Source organism: Coregonus clupeaformis, chromosome 25, assembly GCF_020615455.1.
Source record: "Coregonus clupeaformis isolate EN_2021a chromosome 25, ASM2061545v1, whole genome shotgun sequence".
NCBI lineage: Eukaryota > Metazoa > Chordata > Actinopteri > Salmoniformes > Salmonidae > Coregonus > Coregonus clupeaformis.
The window spans coordinates 10,056,024-10,073,099 of NC_059216.1; the positions used below are offsets into that span (position 1 = coordinate 10,056,024).

At 43.6% G+C, this 17,076-nt stretch overlaps 2 protein-coding genes across 2 annotated transcripts in view; one reads left to right on the plus strand and one right to left on the minus strand.

Annotated features, from left to right (window-relative positions):
• LOC121539249 (formin-like) overlaps positions 1–14,277 on the plus strand; it is a 73,893-nt gene extending 59,616 nt beyond the window's left edge. The window contains exons 14-17 of the mRNA XM_041847598.2: positions 5,046–5,097; positions 8,854–9,003; positions 10,531–10,612; positions 10,767–14,277. Of these exons, the coding sequence (XP_041703532.2) occupies positions 5,046–5,097; positions 8,854–9,003; positions 10,531–10,612; positions 10,767–10,811 (329 nt within the window). The 3' untranslated portion in view covers positions 10,812–14,277. The remainder of the gene's footprint in view (positions 1–5,045; positions 5,098–8,853; positions 9,004–10,530; positions 10,613–10,766) is intronic.
• A 314-nt stretch (positions 14,278–14,591) lies between these two features.
• On the minus strand, positions 14,592–16,673 carry LOC121539248 (gremlin-1). Its single transcript, XM_041847597.1, has 2 exons — positions 16,497–16,673; positions 14,592–15,937 (listed from the first exon to the last, which is right to left on the minus strand). Exon 2 carries the CDS (start codon positions 15,934–15,936, stop codon positions 15,385–15,387), a length of 552 nt encoding a protein of 183 aa, XP_041703531.1. The 5' UTR covers position 15,937; positions 16,497–16,673; the 3' UTR covers positions 14,592–15,384.
• Positions 16,674–17,076: the final 403 nt, after the last annotated feature.

The following is a 17,076-nucleotide window of genomic DNA, read 5'->3' on the forward strand; positions in this document are numbered from 1 at the left end:
TAGACTGTTCTCTCTGCTACCACACGGCAAGCGGTACCGATGCACCAAGTCTGGAACCAACAGCACCCTGAACAGCTTCTTCCCCCAAGCCATACGACTGCTAAATAGTTAAATAGTTAACCATATAGCTACCCAGACTATCTGCATTGACCCTTTTTGCTCTAACTTTTTTGACTCATCACAGACGCTGCTGATACTGTTTATTATCTTTCCTGTTGCCTAATCACTTTATTCGTAGTTATATGTCCATATCTACCTTAATTACCTCGTACCCCTGCACGTCAACTCGGTAGTTATCGTTACTCATTGTGTATTTATTATTACTCTTATTATTACGTGTTATTACTTTTCTATTATTTCTCTATTTTCTTTCTCTCTGCATTGTTCGGAAGGGCCCGTAAGTAAGCATTTCCTTGTTAGTCTACACCTGTTTGTGGCGAAGCATGTGACACAAACATTTGGTTTGATTTGATTTGATGCTTCAGAAGTTTGGGAGCAATAATTTTTCCCTCTCCTTCAGAACTGTTTATTAGCGTTGAAAGAATGTTGGTTCGTTTCTACAAAAACAATGAACCAACCCACCTTTCTGTTTTCACTTTATCAGAAACTCTTTGAATCCTCCAGGGACATTTTCAGAAACATTTTGAGTAGTGAATACACACCATGACTAATTTATAACAAATGTTCCCACTTTAATCTTTAGTTCTGTAATGTTATTTTTGTATAATGTTCTATGGGCTTTTATGTCTTGTTCAAATATAAATCAAAACCGAGGTACTAATGTTCCACTCTTCCAGATAACTATGTGTTGAGTTGAAAGTGTCTGTTTAACATGGCATACCATGTAGTCCTTTAACAGCTGAGTTACCCTGAGTAAGGTTGAGTTATGTTCATGGGTTGGACTGACTCCATTCTCATTTGATGTGAGGTGTTTTCCTTTATGTTTACCCCTGAGAGGTGTCTGGCCCATGGAGATGGTCCTCCCTCTGGTCCCAATGCCCCAGGGCTGTACTGTATGTGTTGCAAACAAAGTCTGCCTTAGTATGTTTGTCTCCTAGATACACATTGCAAATGGAAATGTATTCTAGAACGTTTACTCTTTTTAACATTCCAGTGTTTCAAACCTCTATCTGTATTCTTGGTCAATATCAGACACTGCCCTGCAAAGGGTACAGTCAGTCATTCACTAAAGATCCCATTGTACACTGGTTTCCACCAGGCTAGGTTCCCAACCTTTCCCCACCAGACTATCATGGCCATAATCATCTAGTTGGTCATATTTCCACAATCCTGAAGTCTTCACTGTGTTGGCAATCAATTATTTGTATGTTGTCAATTATTTGTATGTTGTTTTGGGCAGAGGCTTTGAAAACCTTTGTGTTTTTTTGTGCCATGGTAATAGAAGGCTGTAGGCTCCCTCTTGATAGGACAACAATATGAAAACCAGCACAGGTTAACAGAGTTCAAAGATTGGGGCTGGCAACGAAAAAAGGTATATTTATCGTTTCCGAGAACGAGAGATTTATCGACACAGATACACACACACGCTAACGTTCACACATACACATTACAGCTCCTTTTGATGTTTGATTGAGTATGTATGGAAATGGCATACATACATCAAAACATTTTTATAGCATGGAGCTGTAGTCGCCGATGCAGTAAAGATTGTGTAATGTTTTTTCACAGAAAGCTTCCAGGTCCTTAACACAGCTTATATATGTAGTTCCCTAGCCCTTCGTTATCTGACTGCTTGGTAAACCAGTGGTTTGGAAAAGTGTGTCAGAGTTTTAAAGGCTTAATTTATTGTCCCTCTCAGCATGCACGTCTCATAACTTTCTAGTTAGCCACTACTGGTTTCATGTTTACACAGGTAGTGGAGGAAGAGAACCTTCACACATCCTCTTTCTCTCTCTCTCTCTCTCTCTCTCTCTCTCTCTCTCTCTCTCTCTCTCTCTCTCTCTCTCTCTCTCTCTCTCTCTCTCTCTCTCTCTCTCTCTCTCTCTCTCTCTCTCTCTCTCTCTCTCTCTCTCTCTCTCTCTCTCTCTCTCTCTCTCTCTCTCTCTCTCTCTCTCTCGCTCTCTCGCTCTCTCTCACTCTTTCTTTCTCTCTCTCTCTCTCTCTCGCTCTGTGGACCACTCTCTCTCAGAGCGCCGGCCAGCCTGGTGCCACCTCTACACAGAACCGCACCAGAGAGGACCTCAGGCGCCAGCTCGACCCCCCGCTGCGACTAACGCCATTGGTCATGGCTCTCCCCCCTCCTCCCCAATCCCAGCCATGGCCACCCCTTCCCTTCATTAGGTTTATCTCAGACAATCAGCCTGCTTACGTAAAAAAAAAAAGGGGTGGTAGCAGCTTAAGCTCACCCTCTCCCAAAATACCCCCAAACCTGCCTTTGAACAATTTTGGGGAGACTTCCCCCTCTTAAATCTTCAAGTGGGAAAGGTCCCCCCATCATTGTAAAAAGGATGAATCTGGAAAAATGCAATAAATCTGAGATCACAGGCACTAGATAAATTATTGCACCTCGCCCTAGCCGGCCAAACACATCTGCCTTGCATTTAGACACTTTTACATGGCAGGAGTCCACAGGAGCCTCCAGTTCCCGAGCCTCATACACTCACTCCTCAACCCTGCGCTGTGCTGCCTGTGCCCCTGCTCCACGCCTCTGCTCCTATCCCCTCCTCAACACAGTCCACTGAGACCTCTTCTACTACAACCCCACCCCAGACATCACCAACTCACACTCCTCATCAACACACTGTATAGCTGTCATCAAGGCAAAGGGTGGTTATTTGAAGAATCTCAAATATAAAATATATTTTGATTTGTTTAACACTTTTTTGGTTACTACATGATTCCATATGTGTTATTTCATAGTTTTGATGTCTTCACTATTATTCTACAATGTAGAAAATAGTAAAAATAAAGAAAAATCCTTGAATGAGTAGGTGTTCTAAAACTTTTAACTGGTAGTGCATAGCTATACAGTGCATTAGAGCGGCAGGTAGCTTAGTGGTTAAGAGCGTTGTGCCAGTAACCGAAAGGTCGCTGGTTCTAATCCCCGAGCCGACTAGGTGAAAAATCTGTCGATATGCCCTTGAGCAAGGCACTTAACCCTAATTGCTCCTGTAAGTCGCTCTGGATAAGAGCGTCTGCTAAATGACTAAAATGTCTAAAATTCGGAAAGTATTCAGACCCCTTTACTTTTTCCACATTTTGTTACGTTACAGCCTTATTCTAAAATGGATTAAATAGTTTTTTCCCTCATCAATCTACACACAATACCCCATAATGACAAAGCAAAAACAGGTTTGTAGAAATGTTTGCTAATGTATAAAAATAAAAAAAACTGAAATATCACATTTACGTAAGTATTCAGATCCTTTACTCAGTACTTTGTTGAAGCACCTTTGGCAGCGATTACAGCATCGAGTCTTGATGCTACAAGCTTGGCACACCTGTATTTGGGGAGTTTCTCCCATTCTTCTCTGCAGATCCTCTCAAGCTCTGTCAGGTTGGATGGGGAGCGTCGCTGCACAGCTATTTTCAGGTCTCACCAGAGATGTTCGATCGGGTTCAAGTCCGGGCTCTGGCTGGGCCACTCAAGGACATTCAGAGACTTGTCCCAAAGCCACTCCTGCTTCGGGACTGTCCCTGCCGCTGAAAAACATCCCCACAGGATGATGCTGCCACCACCATGCTTCACTGTAGGGATGGTGCAAGGTTTCCTCGAGACGTGACACTTGGCATTCAGGCCAAAGAGTTCAATCTTGATTTCATCAGACCAGAGAATCTTGGTTCTCATGGTCTGAGAGTCCTTTAGGTGCCTTTTGGCAAACTCCAAGCGGGCTGTCATGTGCCTTTTACTGAGGAGGGGCTTCAGCCTGGCCACTCTGCCATAAAGGCCTGATTGGTGTAGTGCTGCAGAGATGGTTGTCCTTCTGGAAGGTTCTCCCATCTCCACAGAGGAACTCTGGAGCTCTGTCAGAGTCACCATCGGGTTCATGGTCACCTCCCTGACCAAGGCCTTTCTCCCCTGATTGCTCAGTTTGGACGGGCAGCCAGCTCTAGGAAGAGTCTTGATGGTTCCAAACTTCTTCCATTTAAGAATGATGGACGCCACTGTGTTCTTGGGGACCTTCAATGCTGGAGAAATGTTTTGGTACCCTTCCCCAGATCTGTGCCTTGACACAATCCTGTCTCGGAGCTCTACGGACAATTCCTTCGACCTCATGGCTTGGTTTTTGCTCTGACATGCACTGTCAACTGTGGGACCTTATATAGATAGGTGTGTGCCTTTCCAAATCATGTCTAACCAATTGAATTTACAACAGATGGACTCCAATCAAGTTGTAGAAACATCTCAAGGATGATCACTGGAAACAGGATGCACCTGAGCTCAATTTCGAGTCTCATAGCAAAGGGTCTGAATTCTTATGTAAATAAGATATTTCTGTTTTAAATGTTTTATACATTTGCAAAAATCTCTAAAAAAAACTGTTTTAGCTTTGTCATTATGAGGTACTGTGTGTAGATTGATGAAGAAAAATAATAATTTAATACATTTTAGAATAAGGCAAAATGTTGAAAAAGGGAAGAGGTCTGAATACTTTCTGAATGCACTGTGTATATATATATATACTGCATGCATTTTATGTATGGGTGGTCCTGGGAATCGAACCCACTTTCTATCCTGCCGTTGCAAACGCCATGCTCTACCAACTGATACACAAACATCTCACCTCTTACAATCCACCACAGTGAAATCCACAGACACCTCCATCACATGCTCATCACTCCCCCTGGGAAAGGATATGTCTGTGCCCACAGTGCCCCCACCTGGGCTCCACACAGTATGACCCTGTACCAGCGGGACTGTATGGAGTCTCATTGTTTTACCTCAGCTTACCTCCAATTGGAAATATCTATTCCCACTATTGTATGTACTGTGACCTCAATGCCTCTACGAATACTGCCTCACACATAGGTTTGTTTACTCCATGTGTATTCATCTAATCCATGTTGTTGTTTGTCTTTTTCAGCTCAAAAGGACCACACTGCTGAGGATGACCGGCTCAATGCAGCACAGAAAAGGTATGAATCATCTCTATCCATTCTAATATGATAACACAACACGATTAACCTAGAGGTCTTAGACCAAACAACATGTAATCTGTTTAACAGAAGAGCTCTGTATTTGCTGACCTGGCTGTTTGCATACCTCTGGAATACTCTAATGTTGGCTTTTATAAGACCTTTCGACATTCAGAAGGGAACCCAGCCAAGTATAATGGATGGTGGATGTCATAAGGGCATGACGGTTATTTAGCATGTTTCACTTACATAACATGGCTCACATCAGATAAAAGTAATGCTGGTCATTTGTAAAGCTGTCTGTAGTAATTTGTCTTATCACGATCCTTATCTGAGGCTAAAGTCCTGGGACCTTGCTGTATCCAGGCTCTTCAGTCATGTAGCAGATCCTCAGGTCATAACCTGGCTCACTGTAGACTAGCCCCGAGACAGGGAGGGCTGCCTATGGAGACACAAACACACACACACACACTACGCTTACATGTTCACACACACCCACCAAACTCACATACACATATTACCTTCCTATTCACACACTGCTCCAGCACCGATACATGTTTGCATACACACACTGTGCTCACTCCACTCCAGTGATTATCAGGCCTTATCTTTCGTGTGTGGTACTGCAAACTTCAAGAGTCACTGTAAGAAGCGGCCCATCTGATTTATGGAGATATGGTCAACTGGCAGAAATGTAACAAGTGTCCGAGCGAAACCATATCTGGAAAATGTCATATTGGAAAAACACACTAGAAAGAACAAACAAAATATTATTTTTCCTTGTTTAGATAGAGACCAGAATTGTTTGCTTTAAATCATAGCTCTCCCAATTCCAAAATAAATCATGAAAAGCACATAAAGGGAAAAGTTTCCAAACGTCCCTGTTTCATGTTTCCATTTCAAGCCAAGAGAAGCACTCAGCTTGGGCATGCATGGGTCTCTCCATCTCTCTCTGTGTCTCCCTCACTCTTCTCACTTGCTCTCTCCCCTCTCTCTCTGTCTCTCTCTTTCCACTCTATCCCTGTCCCTCTCTCTCTCCCTTTCGCTCTCCTGGTGGTATTGTGATATCTCTGTCCGTGGCTGTGTGACTGACACCAGTGTAATGAAGATGTTGAACTTGGGGATATTGATCAAAAGAGTCCCGCGGCTGACAGCCCCCAGCCTTTAATGAAGTTTGCCTTTAACTTCACCTAAACGGGGCCGGGGGCTGCCTGGCGCTGGGGGGCGGGGGTGGCTCTCAGGTTCCCAGGGACGCACCTCGTAAAAGTGACACGCTGGTGATGAATATGGGCGGTGGGCCGTGGTGTGTGTGTGCTGTGGTGTGTGTGTGCTATATTGTGTGTGTGTGCTGTGTGTTCTGTGGGCCCTGGGTGGGCCCCGACCCTCACATCTGTCCTGGAAGAGGCATTCACACTGTCCAACACAGCCACGCATTAGGGCCCCGTGTTAATAAGACTCATAGACATCACATTACCACTGCTAGCTACTGAAACACTGGGCCAACCCCTCAACGAGTGGGATTGTGGTTGTTTGTTATGGTCCATGTGGCCTCAAGCCAACCACCATAATAGGACTGATTTAGGTTGTAGTAAATTTGCACAAATTTGGATACTTGGTTGGTAAAATTACTTTATGGGAAGCTGATATCATACACAGTTTATGACATCAGTTTTGGGGGTTTGTTTTAGTTTTCCTGGGTATCCTATGCAGTGAGTAATGAGGTCCTCTCCAGAACACGCAATCCTAATTTGTTCCTTTTATGTTTCAGTTTCCCTGAGGTTTCCTGATACGTCCACAGTTAATGGACCATTAAGTTTCCCCTCCCTCATCAATGCTCAACTGCACCGTGTGTGCTGCTTACATACGTATGTGGTTACAGGGTGATTTGCTGGAGGGATATTAGAACTGTCCCAACTTCCGTTATCCACTATCCATAGTATATTGAAGATGTCTCATCTCCGTTAAAGAAACAACAGCTGATCACAAAAGTGTGTTTACTGTTCTAATCTGGTTTTGTATGGAATGTCTTAGCGGTCCAAATATCCTCCTGATATACCCGGCTGCCCAGGCTTTTTTAACTGGCCTGTTTTACAGCCATAAGTGAGGAATGCTGAACATAGGTACAGTAATAAACCATCTCACGGCAGTTGCGTCATAGCCCTCCAGAAGTGCGTGGTATGTGTTTGTAGGACTCGGAGTGGGCATGTGTGTGTGTGTGTGTGTGTGTGTGTGTGTGTGTGTGTGTGTGTGTGTGTGTGTGTGTGTGTGTGTGTGTGTGTGTGTGTGTGTGTGTGTGTGTGTGTGTGTGTGTGAGAAAGAGTAAGAGTAAGAAAAGGCAAGGGAAAGAGCTCACCACACTACAGATTGTGTGTGATTTGTGTGAGCTCTGACACCTGACCCAGGGTCAGGGAAGGAGCCAATACAAAAGCGGCCTAGTTAATCACGCTGGACCGTGCTGGTCAGGTCTACAAAGGCTTCCAGAATTGATGCCCGGCTGTCCTCTCTCTGTTCTGTTCCTCCTGGGTTCCGCTGGTCTGGTCTGGTCTGGTCTGGTTGTGGAACGAGGCAAGGCGAGGATGAACTACTGCACTATCGGAGGAGGAGCACATGACAGATATCTGAGGAATGGGAATCGGCTAGTCTGTGGGAGTAGCCGTCTGCCGCGCACATTGCCCCGTCCCCCAACACTCCCCGCCCAACATGTCTTACATTAGCGTCGCAACAGCCACCTACCATCTGGAGGTCAAAACCTCTGTGTCAATCTGGGAGCATCTCCTGAATCATGACTCCTCTATATCAAGTGTGTGACAGACAGGCCTAGCAAATGCCTTTAATGTTTGGGTTAGAGAAAACCCTGGAGCAGCAGGCTGCTTTTCAAGCCCTGTGAGCACTGCTGAGAGACTTGTGAAGAATTTAGATTTGGTTACAATTGAATTAGTCTGAGGATCTGCCATGCACAGGGCTGTGGATTCTCTTCTCATGAATCTTGAATCTCTTCAAGTAGTAGTCCCTTCTATTCATGGATTTGAAGACCTAATCCACAACATGTTTGAGTCAAACATGTCTCAGAGAGCAGGACGGATGAACGTTACAAACGTGTGTGTGTGTGTGTGTGTGTGTGTGTGTTTGTGTGTGTGTGTGTGTGTGCGTGCATGTTCGATCTCAGCCAGCACCATGCTGTGTTTTGATGTAACATTTACACATTCCTGTGATCATCTTGCATATTGTCTGCCAATAACCATTGTTCCTGGATCGAAACAACGTGTGTGTGTGTGTGTGTGTGTGTGTGTGTGTGTGTGTGTGTGTGTGTGTGTGTGTGTGTGTGTGTGTGTGTGTGTGTGTGTGTGTGTGTGTGTGTGTGTGTGTGTGTGTCTGCCAGCTCTTGGCTGGATCCCCTCGCACTGTTCCCCTTCAGGCTGTAGTAGAGGTCAATGTGATAATGGATCCCCTGGCACTGTTCCCCTTCAGGCTGTAGTAGAGGTCAATGTGATAATGGATCCCCTGGCACTGTTCCCCTTCAGGCTGTAGTAGAGGTCAATGTGATAATGGATCCCCTGGCACTGTTCCCCTTCAGGCTGTAGTAGAGGTCAATGTGATAATGGATCCCCTGGCACTGTTCCCCTTCAGGCTGTAGTAGAGGTCAATGTGATAATGGAGCCTCCGCTACCGGCTCTCCCCTGTGACCCAGCAGGATGTCCTCTCACTGCCCATCTCTCAATTCACTCTTTCCTTCTTCCCTCTGTTTCTCCCACACAGCTTCCTGGACATGGTGGGCTACTTTGGGCTCAAGCCAAAGTCTGGGGAGAAGGAGGTGGCCCCCGGTTACGTCTTCATGCTCTGGTATGAGTTCTGCAGCGACTTCAAGAACACGTGGAAGCGGGAGAGTAAGAACATCTCCAAGGAGAGGTGAGTGGAAGAAGCCAGGCATCAGAGCTCATATTAAATCACACAGCTTGTGATGAAGGGGACAGTTCTACAGCTCTTTTCCAACTGTATCTATCTCTAGAACCCTGAGTGTTCTAGAAAAGGGGGATTTTTTGTGACTGGGTCAAAGTTCAGCCTTCACACTTTAAATATGTTGAACAGCACCTTTAGTCGCTCTTTTCTTACCCCTCTTTATTAACATGTACCAGATTGTTGGTGTCCCTCACATTTATGTGTGGTACAAAACACCCCAAACGGGGCATTATACATTCTGTAGACAGTGTGGAGTGGAGCTGCTTTTACCAGTTATTATTAAAGCTCAGGGGCATCAAAGAGAAGGTAGGCAGACCGGGACCAGGGCCTGGTACAGAGTCAAAGCCTGGGGCTGGATTTACGGTGTTTCAGCTGACCTGAGGAGTGGTGTCGGAGGGGAGTCCAACTGCGGCACAGCAGCTCTCCTGGAGTCCTCCTGGCTTTACTGGCATGGGACAGAGGCCCGTTAAAGACTGTGTGTTCTGGGAGGATTGTTAAACATTGTCATGATCTGACCAGTCCACAGGGCTTCAGGCTTACAGCACATGGAGACATGCAGCACTGGCCTACCCTGTGCTGAGTGTCTGGTGTCAGGGCTGCTTCGAAGGGACAGTAACGGTCCAAACGAGCGTTAGAGTATTTTGGCATCCTTGTACTATGCTCTTATTGAATATGGGAGAGACAATGGTAACTGTAATGTTGATACTGATGAGGTTCTACAGAACCCTGGGCTGTTGTTGGGTGTGTTTGCTCCATACGCACCATACATACAGTACAGCAGGGCAGCTATCTTTGAACTGGTGAGTTATGGACAGAGTTAATGCGCTCCTAACCATTCCATGGATCCATGTGCTCTCTCTTAATTGTTTACTAGGCAATCATGTCCCGTATTACCCACAGCTGATTGTGCTTATGTACAATTAACTTTATTTTAAATACTGTTTGCACACCCATAAAACTCAAGTGTTTTTAAGACTAGCTCATTATCTCATTGGCCCACTATCATTCTCCCTGCTTTAAGCGGTGGGCTTCACTACCTGCGAACTCCAGAAGGCTCAGCAGAACAGAGTGGGGCTGTGAGGGAGGATGAGGACTCTCTGTGCCATCCTTACGTGCAGTGTTCGCGGTAAAATATAACACGTTGCGGCGGTGCTTGGCTGTGCCATATGCAATAGTGCCCAGTGGGGAATACATACTGTGGTGTGTACATGCTGCTATTACAGTACAAACAGCTTCTGGAGGGACTGAGGCCCCTGTTAGCTAACTAACTCATGTGCGCCAATGTTACTAACAGACATCAAGAGGTTTTCTGTCTTAGACATGACAGAGTTGTGCCACATGGTCAGATATGTGACACAATGTACAAATATGAGAGAGCTGTTAGGGTTTATGTACTAATATCAAAGGTTATTTTAACCTGGATAGATAGAGACATGTTTGTGGTTTCCTGGTATGATTGTTTCCCCTTTCTTCCAGGCTGAAGGAAGCGCAGGAGAACATGAAAAAGATCACTGCTGAGAACAGGGTGGAAACCAAGAAGGTCAATGCCAACAGTCTGGTAAGAACTGGACTCCCTTCAACCCCCCTCAAATATTTTGATCAGTAACATGGTTGCTATTACCTTGGCTACTAACACAGTTGATCATGGTGGGTCATAGCATATAACACAATGCTATAAATCTCAGCTATCCCTTTTTCTCCTCTGTCAATAGAAAGAGAGACTGCGTCAGAAGGAAGCCAGCGTGTCCTCCAGCTGAAGAGGATGATCAATGAAGAACAGAGTAGAGAGAGAGGAAGTGGAGAGAGATGGCCGATGGGAAAGTCTGCTGGCTTCACCACTTCTAGCCTTCACCACCTGCCTCTTACCCAACATCATACCTCATATAGCCCTCCGTGCTCCCACGCTGTGGACCTCTCTATTACGGCACCATTCTACCGTCCCTACTGACTGGACCATCTCCACTACTCTCCATGGGGCACCCCTCTTTCACCTCAACCTCGTCCCCAGATGAGAGGTACCTTGTGTGGCTTCTATCACCTGTGTATCCCTAGGACCACCATCCAGACCAACACTTACACCATGGGAAAGAGGAACCTGTTTGCCTGACAACCTGCTGTAGATTTGCCGGCTGCTAAGTCTATGCAGGCTGCTAAGTCTACAAAGAGGGTCGTTGGCTGACTAAACAGCTTACGTGATGAGAATCACAGGGGCCAAAGGTCAACCTCATTCATCCAGACTGGTGTGACCTCTGAATGGCCAGCCTGTAGAGCCTGCTCTGAGGGGTGCTGGGGATCAGGATAATGAGCACTCCAGCTGACATATCTATACTGATGACCCCTGACCTCTAGGCTTCCTAGGCCTGCTGGAGCTGAGGACCTGCATTCATTCCTCAGTCTGGGTTTCTTTCATGACAGCATCACACATCCTGATGACATAATAAAATGCATTGAAGCTAGGTTATGCAAATACAGTAAATACAATAAAAATTAAGATGAGGCCTCATTGTTGTTGGGCTATGTTAACAGATATGGCTACCAGGTGATGTTCACTCAGAGGAGTTGTTATTCTAACAATGATTTAGAATATGAAAGCAAAATACAATACTTTAAAGTAAAGAATAGCTATTAATTTGCTGTGGCCCATTTTTTAAGTGTGTATTGTAAATGATTGCATATGGTGTTTGTTTTCAAATGAGCAGGGACTGAAACGTTTGACCTGATGTTGTATTATGAAGAGAATCAGTAGCCTTTATTGGACTGAGAGTCCTGTTGAAGGCATAGCGATGTGGGTCCTGGTCAGAAGGTGGAAACTGGATGTTGTAACGATGTTAACTTTCTCACTGCACCAGACTGACCCCTCCTGGGTGATAGCCAGAGAATGCCAGACCTTGGCAGCAATTCCTTGCTCTCTTCCCCTGAGTCATACATCACGCTCTGAGATGAACAAACAACCCTGCTATAAGCTATGCTGAGGAAAGCAACAGGTATTCTGAGTATGGCTGCCCTGACACATTTTTGAAGTGTATATGATAGAATGGTTAGTTGTTCATGACATATGTATGTCACAATTCTAAGCACTTTCCTGCTTGCATCAGCTGTATTTAGTAGCTATATTATATTTATTTAACAACAAATTTGTATTTTAATTCTGGAAGATTTAAACGTTGTCTTGGAAAACTATACATGATAGGGAAAACTATAAATGATATGAAATATTTATTTTATGGCAAAACATTAATTGTTTTCTCTTTGAGGCTGTATTTTGTATATTATTTGATTCCTGCCTTTAGCTTTAGGGGGTACATGAATGGCTCAGTAGTCAGGCGAAAGATGTGTTTAGTTTCATAAGGATATGACCTATATTATGTGGAGCCTTATTAATTTACCCCAAATGGTCTTGTTTCATACCTGACCTAAACTGATAGGGAGAGTATAATTTGGCTAAATATATTGACTTTTTATTTATTTAAATCAAGAACATTTTTACTTTGTTTAAAAATAGAAACGATTACTCATATCAAGCCATGTGTATACTTTACCCCTGTCAGAACCCATTGAGTGTCCAAATAACATCGTTGTTTCATAATCATTGAATGTGCCATTCTTTTGTATGAAGATATTTCATAATCTTACAAGTGCACATTTTCTGTTTACTTTAACGTTTTTCAAAACCAAATTAGTAGGCTAGAAGTTGAATTTGATGAAGGCCTATTTATAATGTATATTGGTTCATTTAGTTACAGGCCGCTATATGTTTCCACATGTTTTAGGTGTTTTATCGTTAAATTAATTTGCGCGAGGTCAAAGTAATAGATTGTAAACATCACAACAATTCAGTCACCAAAGTCTTAACTGGAGTCTATAGATGAGGAAGCCTTGCAACTATGGAAACGGACGTTTAACCTTCCTTTTCAATTGTTTCTCTCCTTTCAGCACACCCTAATAGGCCTAACATTCAGGCTCAGTAATGATGCAGGAGCCAAATAAAGTTGAAAATATGTGCATTACAATGACTCAAGTAGCCAAATTGTTTCATTAATACATATTATTAATTTTTGCGCAATATTTATTAAATTGCACCTATTCCTCTCAAAATGCACCTTTTCATTATGAATGAATAATTGAAACATGTTAGAAAGCATGATAATAATAGGAGAAAGTAGACATAAGTTAATTGGATATAAATGGATAGAAACAAGCAATTTCCCTAAAATCATGACTTGTGTATTAGTCTACAATTGGCCGCAAACTTGATCATGTCCACACTACAGTAAGTACAGTGAAGGCACGGTAAGGCTAAATCGAAGAAAAGCGAGGCAACTGACATGTTCTTAGCCTAAAACCTTGCATTTCCATGTGGATGTATTTTTTAAGCATGGGGCAGCAAATTGCCATTTGCCAAATGCTCACGAGGCTTAAACAATTGGACGATAAAGATTTGATAAAGAAAACTCTGCTCGATATTACATTTTTGGGGAAGGGCTATTGATTGATTGATGTATCTATTTTTAGAGAACCGTGTAGAGAGCCATCTACACTGTCTGAACAAAAAACAGTAATGCAGCAATGGTTTTACAAATGCGTCATATCCCGGGTTAGCATCAGATTGTCCCCAGAAAGACATGGGCCTGTGGCTGTGACAGATTTACGAGCTGAGGTAGAGCCTATTGTAGACTGATAACATCGTTTCAATGGAGTTCTTGAAAAGGTTGTTATGCCTGACATGTAATTGCGTTTCTTGTGGTCTTTCCTCATAAATTATCTTCGTTTTACGACGAAATGTAGGCTATCCAAGAGTCTAAGGAACGTATAAAAGTCCCAGCAAGAGGTTGGCTCCAAGCAAGAAGAAAATAACCCCATCGCTGGAGAAAATGCTTTGATTTTGTGTTTCGGGTTAACCTGATGCATAAAATGTTCTGCATGAAATCAGAGTCTTTGCAGTTTGGGTGTGGGTTAATTTACTATCTGCTGTGCGCCCTGCAACTTTCAGACAAAGAACGTGAGCAAAAAACAAGAACGTTCAGTGAACACTGCATCAATGTCAATAACTGTTTATTTTGTTTTGTGGATCACTTGCAACCGGTTTAATAGAATTATCAAACCGGTTGCATATACAATTGGTGTATGAATAACATTTTAAAACTGAAAAAAACGCTTCCATCTATAGCATTATAAACAATTATGTACACTGAGTGTATAAAACATTAAGAACACCTTCCTAATATTGAGTTGCACCCCCCCTCCAATTCTTCCCACAGTTGTGTCAAGTTGGCTGGATGTACTTTGGGTGGTGGACCATTCTTGATACACACGGGAAACTGTTGAGCGTGAAAAACCCAGCAGCTTTGCAGTTCTTGACACAAACCGGTGCACCTGGCACCTACTACAAAACCCCGTTCAAAGGCACCTACATTGTTTGTCTTATCCATTCACCCTCTGAATGGCACACATACACAATTGTCTCAAGGCTTAAAAATCATTCTTTAACCTGTCTCCTCCCCTTCATCTACACTGATTGAAGTGGATTTAACAATTGACATCAATAAGGGATCATAGCTTTCACCTGATTCACCTGGTCAGTCTATGTCATGGAAAGAGCAGGTGTTCATAATCGAACATTTTTATTTCAATGTCAAACTAATACAAACATTGTGTTTGTTTCGATTTATAGCATCGAACATAGGTATAGGCCTAGCATACTTTACAAAAGCTCTATTTTCTCCACTAGGCTATACTGAACATTGGAGTCACATAAATCAGTGGAGCATTCTTGCCACATTAAATAGTCGTCACTTATCTTCAAATTCCACATAGTGGAAACTATCTAGTCTTCAACCATTATTTAAATGCATTGTCCATCATATTCCCCTCCATTGAAATTTGTTGTGATTGCCTAATGCTGTTGCTGTCCAAAAGAGTGTAAACATCCTCTGTGAAAATGTTCTGCAGTCCTATTTGCGGAGGTTGGAAAAGCCGTGCGCTTGGTTACAAGTCACTCGGCAGCTTGTTGTGTTCATTCCATGTTATTATGCCATGTAACGTTGCTTGCCACAGGCTGCTATTGCAATTTGATTAATAAAAAAATGTGACACATAAAAGTATATGGTACAGCAGGCTTTGTTTACAAAATAGTATGTCCAATAGGCCTATCTACAGAAGCCTATAATGTAGGATGCACATGTTTGTAATATATTACGTTCCTTGCAGATTGAACATTTTCCCATATTTGGAAGAGGGAAATATGCTCCCAGTCAGTCATAAGGTTTTTTTCCTTCATGTGAGCAATCCAACTGCTGTTTGATGAGGAGACTAATTGGCCGCATCCCAGGGCTAGTCCAATTCTATGGAGATGCAGCGGCACTGCTTTACGCGCTGGATGCGCTTCTTCTTGGTGGGCGGCTGCTGGTCCGGACAGTTCAAAGTGTAGGTCATGGTTGTAAATCGTTTCGGCTTGCAGAATGAACAAGACTGGAAGGCTCCCTCTTCCCTGCGGACATGTCTGGGGATGTAAAAAGAATTACACTGTCCGTAGCAGAACCTGTTAATGATGGTGCGGCTGATGCAGCCCTCCTCGTGGATGGTCTGTTTGAGTGGCTGGGTCTTGCACCAGTCGCGTTTCAGATAGCGGCGCTCCGTGACATGCAACGCTTCTTGGCTGGACTCCAGCACCTCCTCAGCTGGTGCAGCAGAGCTCTTTCCCCGCCCTCGGGAACCAGAGCCCGCCTGCGGTGTCTGTGGTTGCTGCTCCGATTCGTTTGGGTTGTTTTTGTCAGGATGAGGGATGGCGCCTTGGGAGCCCCTGTTCCTTTTGGAATCCACTGGAGATGACAGCAGCCCCAGGATGAAAACCATGCCACAGAGGATACGCACCGATCTGGCCATGCTTGAAGAGGAAAGATACGTGAAGGTTGAATCATCATCCATAGCCTATCATTTTACACTTCTTGTAAACGACAACCCAGATCTACGCTGCGTAATTAACGCATTGGCTTTCTCGCTTGTTTTTTTGTCCTCACGAAACATTACACACAACTTACGATTTAAGAGGAATAGAAACATTAAACATGGCCTTTAATGACCATATCGATTTTCTTGTTTTTATATTTACAATATATTCCACATTACCCAACTCAATCGTCAATGCAGAAAGAAGATAAAAGCTATCAGAATGTATATTTTATGGATATTGCGGTATAGGGCGAAAGCCATTGAGTAAAACAATCTTTATGCATGAGAGTAATCATTTAATTTCAAATGTATATTTACTATAGTCTACAATAATCATTGAGACATGTATTCTAACTACAGAATATGTATACATTCAAGCGGAGATTACGCGTAAAGACCACCTGCGACATGATAAGGAACCGAATTTAATAGCATGCCCATGTTTAACGCACATACTTTCTCAGATGTTAAGCGTTGAACTTCACTTAACTCACCTGTCAAAAGCTCCAAGTAGCCACAAATGAAATGATCTGTAGTGGGTGTTCTTTATCAAATCTCTTGAGGCAAGAGGCAGCTAATGGTGGAGACTGTAGTACTGCAGAAGGGGCGCTCGTTGGTGGGAGTCTGGAGTCGTTAACGATTCCATAGAAAGCGGCTGGAGTTTCAATACAAATTGCAGCAGCGCCGGACTGTCTCCTTTTTAAATGTCTGCCAGCTGAGATGTGCACAACAGCTCCCTCCACATTATTGGCTAAGCACGATGCAAGGGAAATCAAAACTATCCGCCCCCTCAACACTTACCCGAATCCACTTTAAGAAAACAGACAACCAAGGAATACCAGGGGGGAGGGGGTGTAGGAGAACTTTGGCACGAATTTCATGGAAACCATGCAGACTTCAGTACTGAACTGGGCACAAATTTGGGAATGTTATGCATGTCATAAATAATAAGTAAGTCTAGCCTATTTTACTCAACTGCATGTTATCTCTAATATCTCTAATTTTCTCTAGGCTATGTTTACAGAGGTGGAGAGGGGGCAGTTATGGTTTATTTTACATTCTGCTTTTTACATG